The sequence below is a fragment of the Amblyomma americanum genome, chromosome 7 (genome assembly GCF_052857255.1).
Source record: "Amblyomma americanum isolate KBUSLIRL-KWMA chromosome 7, ASM5285725v1, whole genome shotgun sequence".
Taxonomy (NCBI): domain Eukaryota; kingdom Metazoa; phylum Arthropoda; class Arachnida; order Ixodida; family Ixodidae; genus Amblyomma; species Amblyomma americanum.
In genome coordinates this window covers 12,428,334-12,447,158 of record NC_135503.1, presented here as the reverse complement: position 1 = coordinate 12,447,158, position 18,825 = coordinate 12,428,334, and the positions used below count along the sequence as shown (strand labels likewise).

The window sequence follows — 18,825 nt, the reverse complement described above, 5'->3', positions numbered from 1 at the left end:
CTTCCCTGTAGAAAATTGTTTGAGGGGCTGGGGAGAAAAAAAATGTTAGGTTAGCCAAAGATTTTTTGTTGGTTGTGAAGTTTTTGTGCCCGTCTTCTGGCATGGATTTGATATTTATTGTAATGAAAGCAGCCACTTAGTTGAAGTGTTTACTCAAGGTCCTGTGTTTGGTTTTGCCCCTTGTAGGAAATCTTGGAATGTATATAAGGTAGTAAATTGTAAATTTTAGTAGTTGCAACAACAGTGCGTCCTAGTACATTGTAGCTGAACGCTCCCCCATTCTGCCCAAGAACAGCATTGCCCATAATCAAGGAGTGTCCACTACATAGGCCTGGCCACTGTGGTCCATGCTGATTGATTGAAGCCTTGAATGGAGATTTGATGGCTCTGACTTTCCTCGTATGTCATCACGGCTGAAACTACGCTTGCCATTGCATCAATAATTGTTGTGCAAAAATTAGTATGAATACGAATACTTGTGATTCATATTAAAGCATTCAAAAGACGCCTGTTTTTAATATAAAGGCGGTGAGAGCTTCTGCGCCGCTAATGTGATGCGAGGCTGGTGGTGGCTTTTTATTTATTTATTTAGTTAGTTACTTATTTATTCATTCATTCATTCATTTATTTATTTCAGTACACTGTCAATCCCGATTGGGCTTTTGAAACATGAGAACACACTCTGCTTAAGCTACGCTCATTTTGATAGGCCCACTGAGTGGACACTTGCAGAATATGGGCCCAGGTGTGCATGAGCCGTAAGGCACATGTTGAACAAGGGGTGGGCGCCTTACACTTTACATTATACATGGTCAATTTGCTTAGTTAGGCCAAATTCAAATTAGGGGCACTAGCGCTTCTCTTCGGTTCCATTGTTTGGATCCATTGTTCATGGATGGAAGTTGTTTGAATTGCGATAATGATCACATATGCAGAATTCGTGATTCTCCACTTTACACTCATAGATCCCTGGGAGTCCTCGTACCACTCCTGGTGCAGTGGTGCAGTGGTTAACCAGTGCTGCCATTGGTGGGGCCTATGAGACCCGGGTTGCTCTTCCCAAGCAACCTCGTGCTACCAATCATTAATTGAACTGCCACTTGTCAAGGTGGGCAGTATTTATACAGTGTAATCTACTCATAATAATACCAGATATAATGAGAAATCGCTTGTAACAGTCAAATTTTTTGCATTTATCAATTCGCCCATTTCCCCTATGTAAAAATAAACTATGTATAACGATAATATTATCTGCGAAATAATGGATACAATGACAGGATTCTGGCTGCCTGGATGGTGTTTTCGACCAAAATTTGTCTGAAAGTTTGATAAAAAATAAAATACTTAGAACCGAATGACATGAAAACTCCAAACGAACTGAAATCTATGAGAGGAACCAAGCGCCATCATCTCTCATCGTCGCAGTTGCTAAAGGGAAGAGGGAAGAGATTGCTAGGCCACCACCATACAATACCTTCTCACACAAGCGTAGTTTCCGCCATCTCTGCCCGTTTGTGCGTTTGTGAACTGGGTGAAACAGGCAGTGACTAAGCACAAGGCGGTATCTCTGAACCCACCCCCACTTTTGTCATTGAGAATTTTCTTTCTTTTTTTTTTCAATCTTTAGCTTTTCTTATCACGTTCCCCCATGTCGCGCTGTCCACAGCACAGACCTCGGCAGCGCACCAAAATGCTGTGTGCCGAAAACATCACAGCATGCTTATCTTTTGATTGGAACTCCAACAGAGGGGTGGCTCACGGCGAACTTCGCAGAGCACCAAGTTGAAGTGTGCTCTTGGCTGGGGCACCAATGGCAGTGGCTACATGCGTGGGGTAATACCCACGTGCATAGCGGAATACGTGGGTGTGTTCTTTTTGCTCTTTTTTTTGCAGATATAATGATAATTGGTTATAATGATGGGAATTTTTAGTTTTCTCAATATTGTTATACGTGGATTGCACTGCATGGGTATATATATATATCACTGAGTCAGGTTTAGCCCGAGCGCTCCTCCCTCATCAACGGTCACTTCATTGTCGTTCCGGCTAAGTGCGGAGGCTGCACGATGCTAGGCACATAGCATTATTCCCCCCCCCCCCCCTTTCAAAAGGAAAGCACAGTCTTGATGCGAAATGAGCTATGTACAAGAAGGGAAAAAAATGAAACCTAGGGGTGAGCTGAACTATGCAATCCCTGCTAGTTGGGAGGTTTGGAAAGTCAAGTCTGCACTTGCTGATCGGTAATAACGGTGCAAAACAGAGCGTCAACAGCACTGAGTCACTCGAAAAGTACGGTGTTAAACGCACCACATAGATGATTTCAGGCCGCTGACACCGATGGCCGACGGTCACTGTTCCATCAGAAACAACTTCGTAGTTGATGCTGCTGATGCGGCGCAGGACTTTGTACGGTGCGAAATACTGACGAAGGAGCTTTTCACCCAACCCCTTGCCACACCCACACCTGGTTGCCCGGTTTGTAGTGCACTTCCCTGTGCCGAAGGATATAGTGTCTGGCATCGGTGGATTGCTGCTCCTTAATTTGCAAGCAAGCCAGCTGATGGGGCTTGCCCTGCTTCTTCCACGAAATGGCCTGCATCTGGTGGGACCACTTCATCCCTGCATAGGAGCATCGCATCCAACATCATGCGGACCTCCCTGCGTTGCGGTATTGTACGCAGAGGTGATATGTGGCACAGTCTCATCCCACGTTTTATGCTCAACATCGACGTACATCGAAATCACATTTGCAATCGTTTTGTTAAGTGCACTAAGCCTGGAGGCCACGCAGTGCTTGGCACGTGGCAATCTAAATGACAGGGGAACAACTGACAGACAACTGTTTTTCGGCTGAGTGGATAAAAATGGGCCTCCTCTCATCATGGGGCCTAGGTGGTCTAAGGACTGGAGGGCTTTCCCGGAAGTGATGGTTAAGGTGTGCGACACCATAGCAGTCACTTCTTTGCCTCTTGTCTAGGGGGGTACTTCTTTTTGTTTCTCTTTTTGCAGCCATCCGTATTATGCAGTGCTGCACAGCACATCCGTCTTAACAATTTGCAGGCCACCGTGGCAATGGTGGTCATGCCCATGGTGCGGCCTTGGGAGCTGCGTACAGTGCTGGAGAGGACGCGACTGGTGGGCCTGGCTGCAGGCCGCCTGTGGGGCCTGCTGGAGCCAGGGGCCAGCGCATTGCACCTGCGTGCTGTCGAGCTGCTGCAGCTGCTCAACAACCTGACTCCAGAGCAGGATGGTTCATGCGAGGATGTCTTGTGCCGTGCTCTAGCCAGTGAGAATGACCAGGTATGCACTGGGTGCCCTGCCCAGTTTCGGCGGTAGCCGTTAATGGCACCTACTTTTATTTTTCCCCAGTGTCTGTTTAGTAAGTGTGAAATGAGTTGGTCTCAGGTGCTATTATTTTATGCACTGAGCCAGACAGACAAGTGAGCATGCAAAGATAGATGCTTTTGATCACTGATTTTGTTTGTTCTTTCACCACAAGGCACCTGATTTGTTTGGATTCTGTTTTCACTAATTTGTTTTATGCTCATGAGTTACATAAATGGAGGGGTTTGTGTCATTGCGATTTTGATGCATGCATTGTGGATAACACGACTATATTGTAAGTAAATTATTCATGTCTCATGTTCTTGTTTTTTGTTGCATCCAGTTTTGTTTTGTTTTTGTTCCCTTGTTTCTAAAGTATGCATTCAAACTTTTTGCAGGAGCAAACAGATGCTCAGAAGAGGTTTGCTATCCTCTGGCACTTGAGCAGAGATCTAAAGTTCAAGTCGACTCCATCGAACCTTGTTCGTCCCTTTGACAGGTAAGCTTTGCTACATCAGGCTATAGGACTTATGATACTGTTGTGCATACCCAGCTTATTTACGGCAGATTTGGCAATCTTGTTCGAAAGTAGAAAGTTGCTCAGTTATGAGATTTGGCTCGGTCAGTTCCCAGCTTACCTGTACTGATTTATACTCAAGAGGTGAGAGTAAACTTGATGGAATTAAAGGCAGAACTGCAACTGCTGCTCACCTACTGTGCATTGGAGGACTGAAAACAGTTTCAGGAGCTACATCATCTGCTTTATATGCTGTTGGTATTGAGTTCATCTAATTGCAATTAACTGGAGATAAAGGATTCTTTTTTTTAGCTTGAAGCATGCAGCACTAAAAGCTTGCTCAAACTGGCACACATGCTGTGAGGCCACTTTTTAGTATGAATAGGAGCTACTCAATTATGTCAATGCAGTGACATGCAAAGGCAGGCACAGCTGCTTGCTGTGGTCACAAGTTTGTTGGTCCACTTGGGCCACATCACATCGCATACCTCTGAATGATGTCAGTAACAGTACTTTGCCTTTTAAGGTTGAAGCTGCAAACTTCATTGTTGTAGTTTTGTTCTAACAAATCGCAATGGATTCTCGTTAATTCAGACTTGCTTAATTCAGGCATCTGGTTTACTTGAACTGAAGCCTTAGTCCTGTCAACATCTGGTGCGGTAAAATGGCTCCTGTTAATTTAAACCCCACATATTTCTAACAAATTTTCAGTCCCCTTCGAGTTAGAACTATCGAGAGTTGACAGCGCTCACATACGTTGACACACATAATGCCTACCACTGTAGCCCCAAGGATCTGCACTCCATACTTTTTTTCTAGATAAAGCTTAATTGGAACCAGAAGTTTTGTTTCATAACTGTCAAAGCATTTTTTTTTTATTTTTTACCATATCTTCTGATTGTTATCAACTTTGGCTTCTGTTGTGTGCCAGGTGCCTGTTTCAGATGCTGCATAGCCTTAGCAGGCCATCTGGGATGCAGAGGGCAGCGGCGCAGGTCTGGTTGAACCATTCGCTCATGCGAGGCGACCTGGCCCGGCTGTTGGAGCCTGCCATGATGGTTCTGTTGCACCCAGACACCGCTCGAATCTCTGTGCAACACGTTAGTGTGCGTGCTGGGGCACCCACCCCGGCGGCGGCTGCAGATGCGGCCCCCGCGGCTGCTCACGATGAGACCAGTGCAGAGGGCCGCATCTTTGCCATCAGCAGCGTTGGCGGAAACGTCATTTACCATGTCGACAAGACCAAGGCGGGAGCTCCTTGCACAGCTGGAAGCAGTGCTGTGGTCACACCCTGCAATCCAGAAAAGAAGGTGCTGGCACTCACCTCTATTGTGGGGCCTGAGAAGGGCAATGGTTCGAAGGTAAGCAAAGGATGTTGCACCATCGTACTCTCAGTTTTTGAAGTACCATTGCATTGCACATTGCATTCGGTCGCATTAAAAGGGCTCTGATACACCTTCTGAAGAGAGTGCGTAAAATCGGTCAGTCACTACATTCTTTCATCATGAACACCCAAGATAAATAATACACTTCTACACGCAGCAGAGAACCCACGATCGCATGCGAAAGTTGGGGAGTCCTTTCTGGTGACTCTTTTCATGCTCGCACTCTCCTCCATTGCTGTTTGTTCAGAGATGGCTTCTGATTAGGTTCTTTCGGGCATCGCACAGCTACGATGGCCATGGACATTCAGCAGCATCACTCTGGCAGATCAGAAGTAGAGAGAGGAGAGGGAAAGGTGCAAAGATGCTGAAATTTAAAGCTTGACCAAAGATAACTCTGCTTCTACAAAATGCATTTTAAAAAATTTTTCTCGAGGATATTCGTGATTTCGGAGTCCTTTAACATCCCAGGGATACCACACCTTTATTGAGAGCCCCTTTAAGTTTCCTGCACCTTAAGCAAGTTCATTCAGAATGGCCGTCTTCACTGCGGCGGCGACAATATTTTCGCAGTCTAAATGCAACTTGGCATATAGTAGTCAACCGTCTTACTACGCAGGAGTGTAGCCTTTACTCTTGAGAGACGAATCAATGTTCAGCCCCTAATCCTAAATAAGTTGTAAGGATGTTGTGACGAATATAGCACAACGCACATTCACTGAGGGCGCATCATAAGGTTGGGAGTCCACCGGGCAGGCGATGCATGTCATATGTCCAGCTGGTCCAGCAAGGCATAACACGTAACTGGCACCTAAGAGTCTCAAGTTGGTGCCATTGATTGATCAGTGGCCATTTGCAGTATGTATGGTTTCATTTTCAATGCTGCCCCTCTCTCACGCCGGTCATGCTTCTCCTTCAACTTCCGACGCTTTTCACAGCCAGCAAGTATGCACTTACAGACTGACTTTGCAGCCTGTTCTCACACGCTTAGCCGGCAGTTATCTAGTTTTAATACACCCTTCTTTTGTAGTTTTTTTTTGGGGGGGGGGGGGGGGGGAGGGGGCAGACACTTTCTTTCCAGTATGAGGGGTGGTCGAGGATGTCCAGAGGCCAGGAGGCGCTCTCTTATCTCTGCCCTTTTCCGGAAAGTGCAATTTTCTTGCTTCAAGGGGCAAGGTTGGGGTCCTCCTTGTTCATTATAACTGAGTGGTGCGGCCACATTTGTTCATTGACTCTGAAACGCAGTGCCATTGCACTAATGCATATATTGACAATAGCACTGCCCTCAGTCATAATAACCAACTGTTCGTTATAACTGCAGCGATTATAAATGGGTTCGACTGTAGTTATGAACTGCCATGCTTTTTTTTTGTTGTTGTTGCAGGTCGTGACTCGGAGCTCAAACGTGGATGTGGAATTTCCACCTGCCCTCGAGTCCCTGCATCAAATGTCCCTGTTTGTTAACCCATTTGGTTCATTAACATCTCTGGCGAGTGACTATGGACTGGACTGTTATGGCTATGACCCTCCGGACCTCTCCAATGCTACACGCATTGATGGATCTACCTTCCGCAAGACCTCCTTCGACGACTCAGAAGACACAATGAGCAGCAAAGAAGACATCTCACAAAGCGTTGTGCGCTCAATCCTGGACGAGATACTCGACCTGGCCACTTCCTCCGATGTCAAAGATGGGTTTGACAATGCAACCCAAAATGCATTCCTCGATGACACGACCCGGCTTGATATGGCCTCTAACGCTCCTCTGGGGCAGCTGACTGCCCACCCTTTGCACACGCATCTGCTGTTGTACTGCCAGGTGTTTGACTCACAGAAAACGCTGTATGCACTCTCTGTGCTCAAGTTGATCGTCGAGTCTAACCCACGCGTGGCACTCTGCAGCATGGCGACGACAAGTGTAAGCAGTTCACTGTCGCAGCGTGGTGCACAGCTGCAGATGTTGCTTGCGCGGCACCGGAAGTCGGTCTTCGGTAACAACTTCCACGGTGAACTTGCTCCGGAAGCGCTTTCGGGCTATCGCAGCAGCATGTTCCTGGAAGTTCTGGTGTCAGCCTGTCTTTACTTTGTGCGGAGCTACTACCCGAGTCTGCCACAGACACATCTAACACCAGCTGAACTGTCGGGAAATCGAGATGTGCGCCTCCTGTGCTGTGAGCTTCTGCGGCTTGTGTTCTCTGAGCTCGTAGCAGTGGTGCGTGACAGTGGCCGCAGTTTTGCTGTGTACCTCAATGACCTGCTGACACGCTGCAAGGTACAGAAGGCCCTGCTGCACTGCCTTGTGGCCTCTGTGTATGGCTTCCAGAAGCCGACGTCAGAGAGTGATCATGCCCTGACAGTTGGGATCATAGAGTTCAACGAGAAAGTGCCAGATGGCGAGGGTTTGGCTGAGGACTTTCAAGAGACATTCCAGGTTTGTGTGCTTCAGAACCGTTTATTCTTATTCACTAATAATGCTATAGTATTAAAAGCCCCATGGGGGCCAAAATTCATTGGTGTTTATAAAAATTCACATGTTTGCTGGAGGAATAAATTGAAGTAATGTCAGTTTTGGTAAAGGCATCAACAGCTGCTAGTGCTGTCGCATTGCCAAACTGCAATGGAATTAGTTGTTCCTGTGAATTTTTTTTTTTTTGCATAGGTTTATATGGAGTTAAAATCGGAGGCTGAAAACTAATCTTTTACAGGTGTATATTGCTGGCATAGCTTTTAGGAGCAACATGGTAGAATCCTTAGAAGTGAGAGCCACCTGGTTCACACCGAACTTATTATGGTTCCTTGTGGTTTATCGTTTTAACAGTTGACTGGCAACACACAGCCATGCATATTTTCGTTTTCACTCGTCTTAGTGAATTCACAGAATTAGCACCATGATTACCCCCCTTTTTATGGGACTGCAGCTTGGTTTTTGATCTAACACCAACGAGTATTATCACCTGTACAGTATTGGAAGCCTGGCTTTCTTGTTGCCTTAACCACGGTTAGTTCCTAGTGAAAGTAATGAACTCAGTTACTGTGGCTGTTGGCCCCTTTGGCACATTTGGCATGTAATTTTTCTTGTCACTCCTTTTCTTCACATTGCAGGTCTATTTGCTGCAGTTGATAGCGGCCCTTATTGTTTTTGAAGAGAAAGTCACTGCCCAAATAGGAGAGGACGGGCACCCTGGTCACAAGCCTGGTGGTGACAAGGCAGCACCCAAGATGCGCTTCCAGCCGCAGATGTCCACGCTGCGCTACCAGCACAGTGAGCAGCACCTCTTGATGTCAATGTTCTTGAATGTACAGTGCAGTCCTCAATAAGAGGGAACGTGTGAGTAAGCACTCAGCCTGCAATCTGAGCAGCGCATTTCAACTTTGTTTTCCTTGAGCCGTCTTGCAGTGGACATGAAGCAGATAGCATTCTAAGGTACCCACTGTTGCACTTCTTGTGCATGTATGGCATACTTTCCACTCATGCCTGCCTACTTGGCTCAGAATGCAAACCACAAGCTGGGGTGTTCCCTGCAATTTTAGACGCCATGGTGCAACTGTAACTAAAATGCAGCCATGGGGAGAAGCCTGTTTGACTGACCTCAGATGCACGAATTCTTAGCCACTAGTATATGTACTGAAGTGTTCACTGTCATTTGGCAAGTCCTCTCTTCTCTCCTTGTGTACTAGGTTCATTGTGGGTAAAAACCTATTAATCAAGTAGACAGGTACTGTTTTATTGCGCAAGGTTTCACACGTTGGGCAGCTTACACATATGGTTTTGGCAAAAATAACCAGGCAATGGGGTTTGCTTTTCAGCCATATAGTGGAGCCCTTAAGGTGGCCTTTAAGCTCAGAATCTGTGTAAGGTAGGAAAAACCCTTGTCCTCACCTTTCGAGGCCTTTCGACCTTTAAGGGTGCTGTAATGGCTCCACTACATAGCTGAGAAGCAAGCCTTGCTGCCTGGTTACTTTTGGCAAAGATGGTACATTGAAGTAAGAGTTGGCCACCCAAGATCTCAGTATGAACAGAAGTGTGGAATATATTTATAATTTAATTGCAATTAGCCACTTAAAATAGCATGAGGACCTTTAGCGGCCTCCGTTTTGCCTTCTCACATGCTTTCTAGCAAAAAAGAATGTGTTCAGTGCAGCACATACTCTGGCCATTCATCTCATGTATCTAGGCATTTGTAAATAGTGGTTTTTTAGTTCGAAGTGAGTATTTCGAATATTTCTGGCACTCACAGAAGGTTGAGCGACACAATAGGCATTTTCAGAACCATGTATTTTTCAACACAGAAGGCTATTTCGTTAAAAATGAAAGGGTGCATGGAAGTTTTATCACTCGCATTGAAGCTGTGTCTACTTTCTGTAAAAATAGTCATTGGAAATTGATGGAGTTGACTTGCATGCGGAGCCAGCCAATATGTAGAGTGCAGGATCTAATTATGGGACTTCCAACTGCTAGTCTTAATTGCAATTGCGTTGTTGCGTAGCTGTTGCTTTTAGGCGACGATTCTATGGACACCAGCTAGGCGTATACAGCCAGTGCCAGCCCGCTTCAGGCATCGAAAAGGGGCACTCATCTCCATACGCCTCATACTAGCTCCCTCTCGTACTCTTGCCGTTGAGCTTGATTTGCAAATTTCAAGCGGAGAAAAGTGGCTGCGGCAGCTGCAGTCGGCTCAGACTTGGATACCGGAAGTTGAGGGAGGTGCATCCGACTGATGCACGCCACCATGCCGGTTCCAGCACATGCGCACAGTAGCTAGCACGGGTGCAGACACCTGGCAGGTACAGAGTCGGGCATCATGCTCACGCCTGCTCGCATGTGTTGCAAGTGCATTCACAGACTGGCTCCAGCATATGCACAGGAACACAGACACATGGGTTCTGGCTGCGTGCGTGCTGCAGTGCCATGCCGGAGAAGGTACGCTGACCTGAAAACACGTGAAGCAAGTGTTCCAGGAACATTATTCGCTTGAGATGAACACTTAAAGATTTTGAATAGTAAGCATTCGGATCATATCGGATATTGAATACTTGACAGAATATTTGCACAGGCCTACCTGTAACGCACTGAGTTTTGGGAAACATCTGCAGTGTATTGAATTAGAATTTGGCAGTGAACATGATAATTTATCCTGGGCCTGTGTAAGGCGTCCAGATTTCGAGTTGCTTAATGTGAGCAAATAAATCTCATCGCGACACGATTCAGCAGCATGCATGCTTCTCCTTCGACTCTCCCTGCAGATGTGCCCATTCCTTGCCAGGCCATGTTTGGCACAGCCCTCCTGACCGCCCTGAGGCAGCAGCACAAGGCCCATCTGCATGCCCACTGGCTGAGCTTGGTGATGTGTGCACTGCCCTTTGCTGGCAAGTCCCTCACTCAGCTGGTGCTGTCCGTCGCCAGCCAGGTGTGCTCCAACCTCGAGGCTGCTGTGGCTGCACCAGGTGCTATGGCCAGGTTAGCCATTTGATGCTGACTTTGCACCGTGTGCACTGTGTTGTTCGCCCTCGTATTTATTGTAGTGAATTCAGATTGTTCCTTGCAGTTAAATGTTGAAGCGAAGGTGTGCCTAGGTTAACTTGTATTGTTTCTTTTTTACTTACAATTCCTTTTCTCCCAATTTCGTTATCAGTATTCCTCGCTTCTTTCTTTGGTTCACCATTTGTACTTATTTGCATTCTATTTCTCGGCTGTGGTGCCAGGTGTTGTCGCCAGTTTCGTGCTGTATTGACAGGTAGGCTGTTCTGTATGTTTGTCCTTTGTTTTTATCATCTACTTTTTGTTTCAACTTCCATTTTCAGTTTTCTGTTGTCTTGTGTATTCATCAGACTTGTTTGAAATTGTGATGTCGTACATGCTAAAGATTAGCAGCACAGGTATTGCAGTTTGAGGACTAGGCCCCTTGATTTTAAAAGGACCGACAAGTTAACAAAAACCTGTTTAGAGGGCATGGTGGAAATGAGAAGATGCTGACTGATTTGGTGAAATTGGCCATTCTTATTTCTTTTAAATGGGGATTTGTAATTTTATCATGGCGTCAAAAATTGCATAAAACAAAATGAACCAACAGTCTATGGTGAAAATTGGGTATTTTTGGTGTATCCCATGATGCGACCACATTTCAACAAAATGTTTCGCTTGATGCAGTTTTTTTTTTTTTCAAATGTAATATATTTTATTGTGGCTTACTCTGTCTTGATGTGTATTTCGATCTAAAAAAAAAGTGTAAGATGAAAGGCGGTGCTTCCTTTGCATTGCTGAGTGAAGTGCATTAGGCAGTGCCACAAGATGATACCAAGATGCTTTGTGCCTGTTGGTTCATTAAGACTGTTTTCAGTGAGATGTAGGTCAGTGTGCAGCAACGCCCTGCCATACGGAAAAACAAATTCACATTAAGCTACAGTAATAATTACTCTCTGGCAGTTCAGGCTGTACAGTGAAAACTCGTTAATTCGAACCTCGATAATTTGAATTTTCGGATAATTCGAACTACACTACTTGGTCCGACCAAGCTCCATAGAGATCTGTGTATAAAAAAGCCCGTTAATTCGAAAGCGAGTCGGTTCCGCTGCGGATTATTCGAACTACGCTCCGCCGCGTCTGGGCGGCTTGGCATGCAGCACGTGACCAAAAAAAAAAAAGCACCTCCGCATAGTTAGAGGCTGCGCACATCCTAAACGGGGACAGAAGATGGAACCAGATAAAACCGTGGAAGAGTGGGTAAAGCCTAAATGGCACCATGACCGGTGCGGCAGCCGGCGGCCGCGGTGGCGGCTGCCTACCCTCATTTCCGCGCAGCCTCTGAAGCTCGCAACTGTACTCGTTAATTTGAGCCCTGTTAATTCGGAAATGCAGATAAGTACTGTCGGCGTGGTCCCAGCCAACGCCCATGAAAGGCTGACTTCGGATGGGCGCTACAAATTAGGTGCAAAAAAACTTTTTTTTTTTCCTTTGCGAGTGCCGGTCAGCCGCGATCATGACGCCGGCTTTTAGCATCGCCCAGCGATCAGCCGCTGGCCAGAAGCGGCCAACGTGCGCTATCAGTGCGGACCAATCAGGGAGCAACCGCGTCTGACTTCACCCGCTTCTACAACATGGCCGCGCCTGCCGAAGCAGCCTCTCGCTTTATCACGAACTCGTCGTTGCCGCTACACTGTGCCTCATGTTCACGGCAAACAAAAGTCGCACGAAGCTTTCGCTTTGTCTGAAGATATCCACGGCACAAAATTTTAGTGATGAAGAGTGCCATATTTTCAGAATGCTTCTGGATTTTCGAAGCTGCTAGGCTTAGCCACTACGTGTCAGTTGACGTCACGAAGCATGGGAGGTTCAAACAGGTTAACTATTTTGGTTCAGAAAGGGGCCACAAAGAATAATTTGTCCTCTTTGTTGTCATTGATTAAATATTAGCTTAATTGTAAATGCACAGCTGTCCTTACAGCATTTTACTAAACATATGAAATCACGCTGTTTATAAATCATGGCGGCAGCGGTCTGGTGGCAGCTGCCTGCTTTCCGCCGCTTGTGGTGCTCCACGGCGACGGTGTGTCGGTGTTCCGCCGCGCCGTTCAAAATCCGCAGCACAAGTTCGCTCCATGTGGGTCGCCCTTAAGGCGAACGTACTGAAAACGAGGCTTGCACAACAGGGCAAGCGCTGGCACTCTATAAATTTCGCTTCTACCCCTTGCTAGAGCTAACGTCAAAAGGTAAACACACCGTGATGTTATGCTGCGCAGCATCTTGGCGCACTGCCAAGAAGTGCGTTGTGGACCGTGATGGTGCGAAACGGAGGGAAGTGTTAACGACTGACGCTTTTTTTTTTCCGAATTCTTGGGCAAAAATCGGGGGTAGGTGGGTTTATTATGCAAGCGGGTTCGTTACGGGAGTAAATACGGTACATACACCGTAATGCAAATGGTTCTTGTCAGTTTTTTCGAGGCTGTTTGATAATTCGAACATCGGATAATTCAAACTTTTTTCCCGGTCCCGTGAAGTTCGAATTAACGAGCTTTTACTCTATTTGTTTTTGGTTTCCTCATCTTTGCTAGCACACAATTGTTGTCGCTTTCACTTATAGTTTTCAGCATCCGGATACAGCATCAGAATGCCTTTTCTAATTTCTATCCTCCCCATTTTCTCGAAGTGTTTTGAAAAAATATTATACAAGCGAATGTCCAGTTTCTGCGAGAAATGTAACATATTAACGCCTAGCCAGCATGGCTTCAGGAAGAACTTTTCTACAGAAACTGCGCCTCTAACCCAAAAAGAACTAATTCTAGAGTCCTTTGAACAAAAACTTTTCACTCTCGGCATCTTTATTGATTTTTCGAAAGCGTTCGATCGCATCAATCACAGCACAATGTTGGCGAAACTCGAACACTATGGTTTTCGCGGAAAATTTCATCAAATAATTACCTCATACCTTAGTTGCCGTGTCCAACAAGTAACAGTAGACAACGAATCATCAAATTTTATACATCTGTCTTCTGGTGTGCCGCAAGGCAGTATATTGGGACCGCTGCTTTTCCTTCTTTATGTAAACGACATAGTCTGTATAAGTAAACTTCCAACTTTTGCCAACATTGTGCTGTGATTGATGCGATCGAACGCTTTCGAAAAATCAATAAAGATGCCGAGAGTGAAAAGTTTTTGTTCAAAGGACTCTAGAATTAGTTCTTTTTGGGTTAGAAGCGCAGTTTCTGTAGAAAAGTTCTTCCTGAAGCCATGCTGGCTAGGCGGAAAATTTCATCAAATAATTACCTCATACCTTAGTTGCCATGTCCAAGAAGTAACAGTAGACAACGAATCATCAAATTTTATACATCTGTCTTCTGGTGTGCCGCAAGGCAGTATATTGGGACCGCTGCTTTTCCTTCTTTATGTAAACGACATAGTCTGTATAAGTAAACTTCCAACTTTTGTCATATACGCAGATGACACCACTCTATTTTTCCGATCAGCACATGTGCGAGATCTTGAACAGCAAGCTACAGATTGTTTGCAGAAACTTCACGAATGGTCTGAGTCCAATTCACTGATCATAAACACTGGAAAAAGCAAAGCTATACTTTTTAGACCTCGTAATAAGGATCCTGCTGTCTCACAAGTTCATTTAAAAATGGGTTCCTCAGTCATTCAAATAGTTCCTATGGTCGAAATCCTAGGAGTGCGTTTTAATGAAAATTTATCATGGGATGAACACGTTGAAAAAGTCAGGGACAAGTTGTCCAAGGCTGCTGGTATAGTATCCTGCCTGCGATACCTCTTTCCAAAGCATATTAAGCTGATGCTGTACAACGCACTGTTTTCCTCTGTTGCTAACTATTGTATTTTGGTCTGGGGAACAACATCATTTACGAATATCAAACGGTTGCATTTACTTCAAAAGAAAATTGTTCGAAATATTGTTAACGCTTCACGTTTTGAACATACGGAACCAATCTTTGCATCGCTTTGCATCACCCCCCCTTCCCCAAGTCTTTGAATCTATACTACTGAGGCGGTATACAACAAGTATTAGAAAAAATAATCTATACAACAAGTATTAGAAAAAATAATCTATTTATGCTGCACCTGTCGAACTTAAAATGTAAAGAACTGATGTATGCCACCCGTACTGGTTTCACATGGTTCGTGCCAAAAACTCGTACGAATTATGGTCGCCAAATGCTTTCACACACTCTTCCGTCCTCATTAAATAAGGCATCTAAATTTGTGTGCACTTAGGTACCGTGAGAGTTGTACTTATTACCAACTGAGAGTTTTACTTATTATTTGTATTTTCTTTCCTGTATGCTTACTTGCCATTTTATTTTATTTTTATATTCATGTAATGATCCTGTTATTAACATATATGACACCTGTATACCACCTTGATGCTGCTGTCAAGTCATTGTAGGGTGCGTCGACCCCTGTCAAGCCTTCTCTCTGGCTTTTTGTTGACGCACCCAACATCCTCAAGATGTTGAATAAATTGAATTGAATTGAATTGAATATTAAAACGAGTTGTACCACTGATTGAAAAATTCTTAATAAAAACTTCTATGAATTTTTAAACAAAATCCTTGCAGAGGTAAGGACCTTGGACACCAAGCTTTTCCATAGGGCCAAAATAAATATGGGTCCTTAAAATTGACTTGTTGATCGCTTTAAAAAATGGAGTTCATACCCTTTTCTCTTGAGAGGTAGAATACGGAACATGCCCCGCATGAAGTTGGGACAGAGACAAGACGACAAATGTGTATGCCGACCGGCAACATGTCTTCACCTTTTCTGAACTTCACATATCAACCAGCCCAATCGGCATACCTCTGCGCATCTTCTGTGGCTGTATCCAAAAACATAGCAGTCAGTATGTTGCTCACGTGATGTGTCTGGAAGTGCAAGCAGTCTTGTGCTGGGTGCGTCCATCACTGGTGATCAGTCCTTGCCGAACGTTTCTGTGCGCAGTTCGACGGAGTCGGAGGGCATGTCCAGCCATCCTCCCGATTACCTGACTCTGCTTGTGGAAGGACTGACCCTGCTGTGTCACTACTGCCTGCTGCCCAGCGCTGCACCTGCTGCCGTGACAACCGTGACTCAGCAGCCGCCTCCAGCCCCTCAAGTGCTTGCGTCCAGTGCCAATGTGTCTCAGATCATCTACAACCTCATCCATGTGTTCTCCAACACCGACCCACACAAGGTAATTCAGGGCTTCCTTCTGACAGCTGCCAAAAAGTTTTTTTTCTGGAGTTCATCTCTCTTTTGCAGTTACCCAGTAGGAAAAATGCCTATTTAATCAACCTGCCTAGGTGTATTATATATGTATACTGACAGGTTATGATGATGTCACAAGGTAATGTGACCTAGGTGGCAGGTGGACAATAAACAATGCAAAACAATGGCCGGTTAGTGCCAGCACACCTAATTCTGATTTGGCCTAACTACATAAATCGACCATTGGGTTTATTTTCTTTGCTTGCGTAATGCAACAGAGCTGCATACTGCATTTACTTGCATAATTTGCGCATCCCCAACCTTTTATCCATATTTTTAAAAAAAATTCTCACATATTCTGCGCTCTCTGTTGCGCCAGATCACCAGCATGCATGCATGTGTGCACAAGGCAGGTTTGGGAAGATAGGCTCGGCCATGTCACTGTGTGCGGTTGCGAAAGTTGTAAGTTATGAGGGCACGAATTGTGCGTCGTTTACTCAGCTTGCTCACTTTGGCAGTCTCTTTTCCAGACTAGCAATTGCGCTTGCGCCCGAATCCAAAACTACCGAACCATTTGCTGTTCGGTTTGCCACTAGTCAGTCGGTGCACACTTGAGGGCACCATTTTATTGCCCATTTGCCTCCCACTGTTGGCTTCACAATTGTATCGTCGAGCATTTATTGCTTGAGCTGTGCACATGCCGGCATGCCATACCAAGGGGAACTACGTATACATAAAATGCATCTTATATTTAGGGTCAGCTTTTTTTTTTTCCTGGTGAGGTGTGCGAGATGGGGGGGTTGTCTAAGTATAGGTGACAATATGGAGTATATATTGCGTGTTATGACCTTTGTAGCGTTTTTTAGGATGTGTTCAGAAAATTTTCACGTAATTTGCACACCCCCTTTTTGAAGCCTTAATTTAGAGAAAAAAGATGCGTACATTTTGCGAGTAAATAAGGCAGTCACCTGGGACCTGCATCTCACACAAACTAGTCTGTCTCTGATTTTACTGAACGTAAATAAAAGGCTCTGATTTTTAGCGGCAGAAAAGAAGCAATCTGCCTCAGCAAAAGTCCTGAATAAGTACCATTCAGCAAAGGAATGCACTTCCGTACATGTGTATGAGAAGAAACTGTCTTTTAACTGTCATATTTTCTCCGAAGCATAGCTCTGTCACTAAGTCAAAATAATTTATGCCCTCCAGAGCCACCATTCACATTTTCCTACATCTGTTTCAAAATGGCAACTTTTCAAGAAAAATGCTTCACAGAAATGAGCAACACTTTGGTTCAAGGAAAACACTTCTATCAGATCTTGTAAACCGTCTCAATTCGCAGCAGAACATCATTCTTTATTCTTCTTACAGTAAAAGCTCGTTAATTCGAACTTGAACGGGACCGGAAAATTGTTCGAAATAAGCGAAGTTCAAATTATCGAATGGGCGCTAGAATGAGCGGTTATAGCACCCTGCTGCGCAGGCAGACCCCGAAGCAGTCACATCTCGACTCGTTATCGCGAGCGAGGTGCTACTACATGTTTGTGGCAGGCATATTCTGAGAATTTAATTTATCCGGTCATAATGACAAATGTAAAAAATTGATCGGCCAGTTATGCACCAGAAACAAGTACTGGAATGCATTCGCGTGAGCAGCGAGCTTTACTGCTGGAATATATGACGCTATTTATGCTCAAAAGCATGTTTGTTTATGGGGAAGGGTTGTCAAAATTGAAAGTAATCGGCGAAGTGCATTTGCTTGCATTTATTCTGCTGAGACTTCGTCACCACCATCTGCAGCTTGCCCAAAGCTCCTGTGCATCATCAGAGTTGTCAACGTCAGTGTGTGCAGTGTCACGGTTCTCAACGTCAGAGTTCTCAAGCGAAGTGGCGTGCTGCATCATTGAGCGCCGATGCTACTTCATGTGCACTTTGCGGTGGCATAGTCTCTTCGCTTCTCTCGGACTCATCGCTGTTGGCTGTTCTCATTGATGTGAGCCCTGCGACATCAGCTGGGAGCATGCAACCTCAATTACATTGTCGTCACTCAAGGGCACCAGCGTCTCCACACTGCTGTCCACGTAGCTCGCACTCGCGGCACCAACAAAAGCCGTCTTCGCTCGAACCGCCATACTACATTGTTTATACCACGTACTATCGTGACCCAGTAACCGCTGCACAATGAAAACCTGGAATGGTTCGCGCCGAAGCATCAGTGGCGCGGGCGAGTTCTCCGGCAGTGAAAAACTGCTATGGAATGCACCAAAACACGGGCTCCGTGAGCCTCGTGCACCCGACTTTTTTTCTTTTCTATTGTTTTACAGCTCTGCTAAATTTGGAGCCTGTTTTACTCGCTACGGGTCAACTTCGATTTACGAGGAGCGGTGCCAGCCAGTGGCTCCTAGTTCGAATTAACCATAGCGGATGCCGGCTTGTTCGAATTATCGGGCGTTTTTCCCCATTTAAATACACAGGGCTATGCCGGGAGCCGGGCGTCAGTTCGAATTAGCCGTAAGTTTGAATTAACCGAGTTCGAATTAACGAGCTTTTACTGTATTGCAGTGCTACTATGATGTGAATGCTCGATGAAAGCCTAAGTGAAGCTACACATCATTTTTATTGCAAAGAATTAGGCAACAGGACACAAGTTATCTCGTTAACAGAGGGCGAGTCTTCAGCTTACTGTCCACCATGAAATTGTGCTGAGTGAAGATTTTCTGTGGTGTGGAGCATGCTGCCCAGACTATTTGATTGTTTCTTGAGCTTGAGCTATACTGACTCAAACACGGCAAACGAGTTGAACACAATTTCATGAAGTGTATGCCAGAAGCTGCCGGGGGACTCAGAATGAAGCATATATATCATATTTACACAATTGTAAGTCGACCTATTTTTCAAGATTTGAAAAT

The 18,825-nt window shown here is 45.3% G+C and overlaps 1 protein-coding gene across 1 annotated transcript in view; it reads left to right on the top strand.

Annotated features, from left to right (window-relative positions):
- Nucleotides 1-18,825, top strand: part of LOC144098499 (protein DOP1A) — a 67,051-nt gene that overhangs the window by 22,381 nt on the left and 25,845 nt on the right. Inside the window, 7 exon segments of the mRNA XM_077631186.1 lie at nucleotides 3,061-3,300; nucleotides 3,723-3,823; nucleotides 4,773-5,202; nucleotides 6,608-7,654; nucleotides 8,326-8,485; nucleotides 10,468-10,681; nucleotides 15,674-15,905. Coding sequence (XP_077487312.1) covers nucleotides 3,061-3,300; nucleotides 3,723-3,823; nucleotides 4,773-5,202; nucleotides 6,608-7,654; nucleotides 8,326-8,485; nucleotides 10,468-10,681; nucleotides 15,674-15,905 — 2,424 coding nt within the window.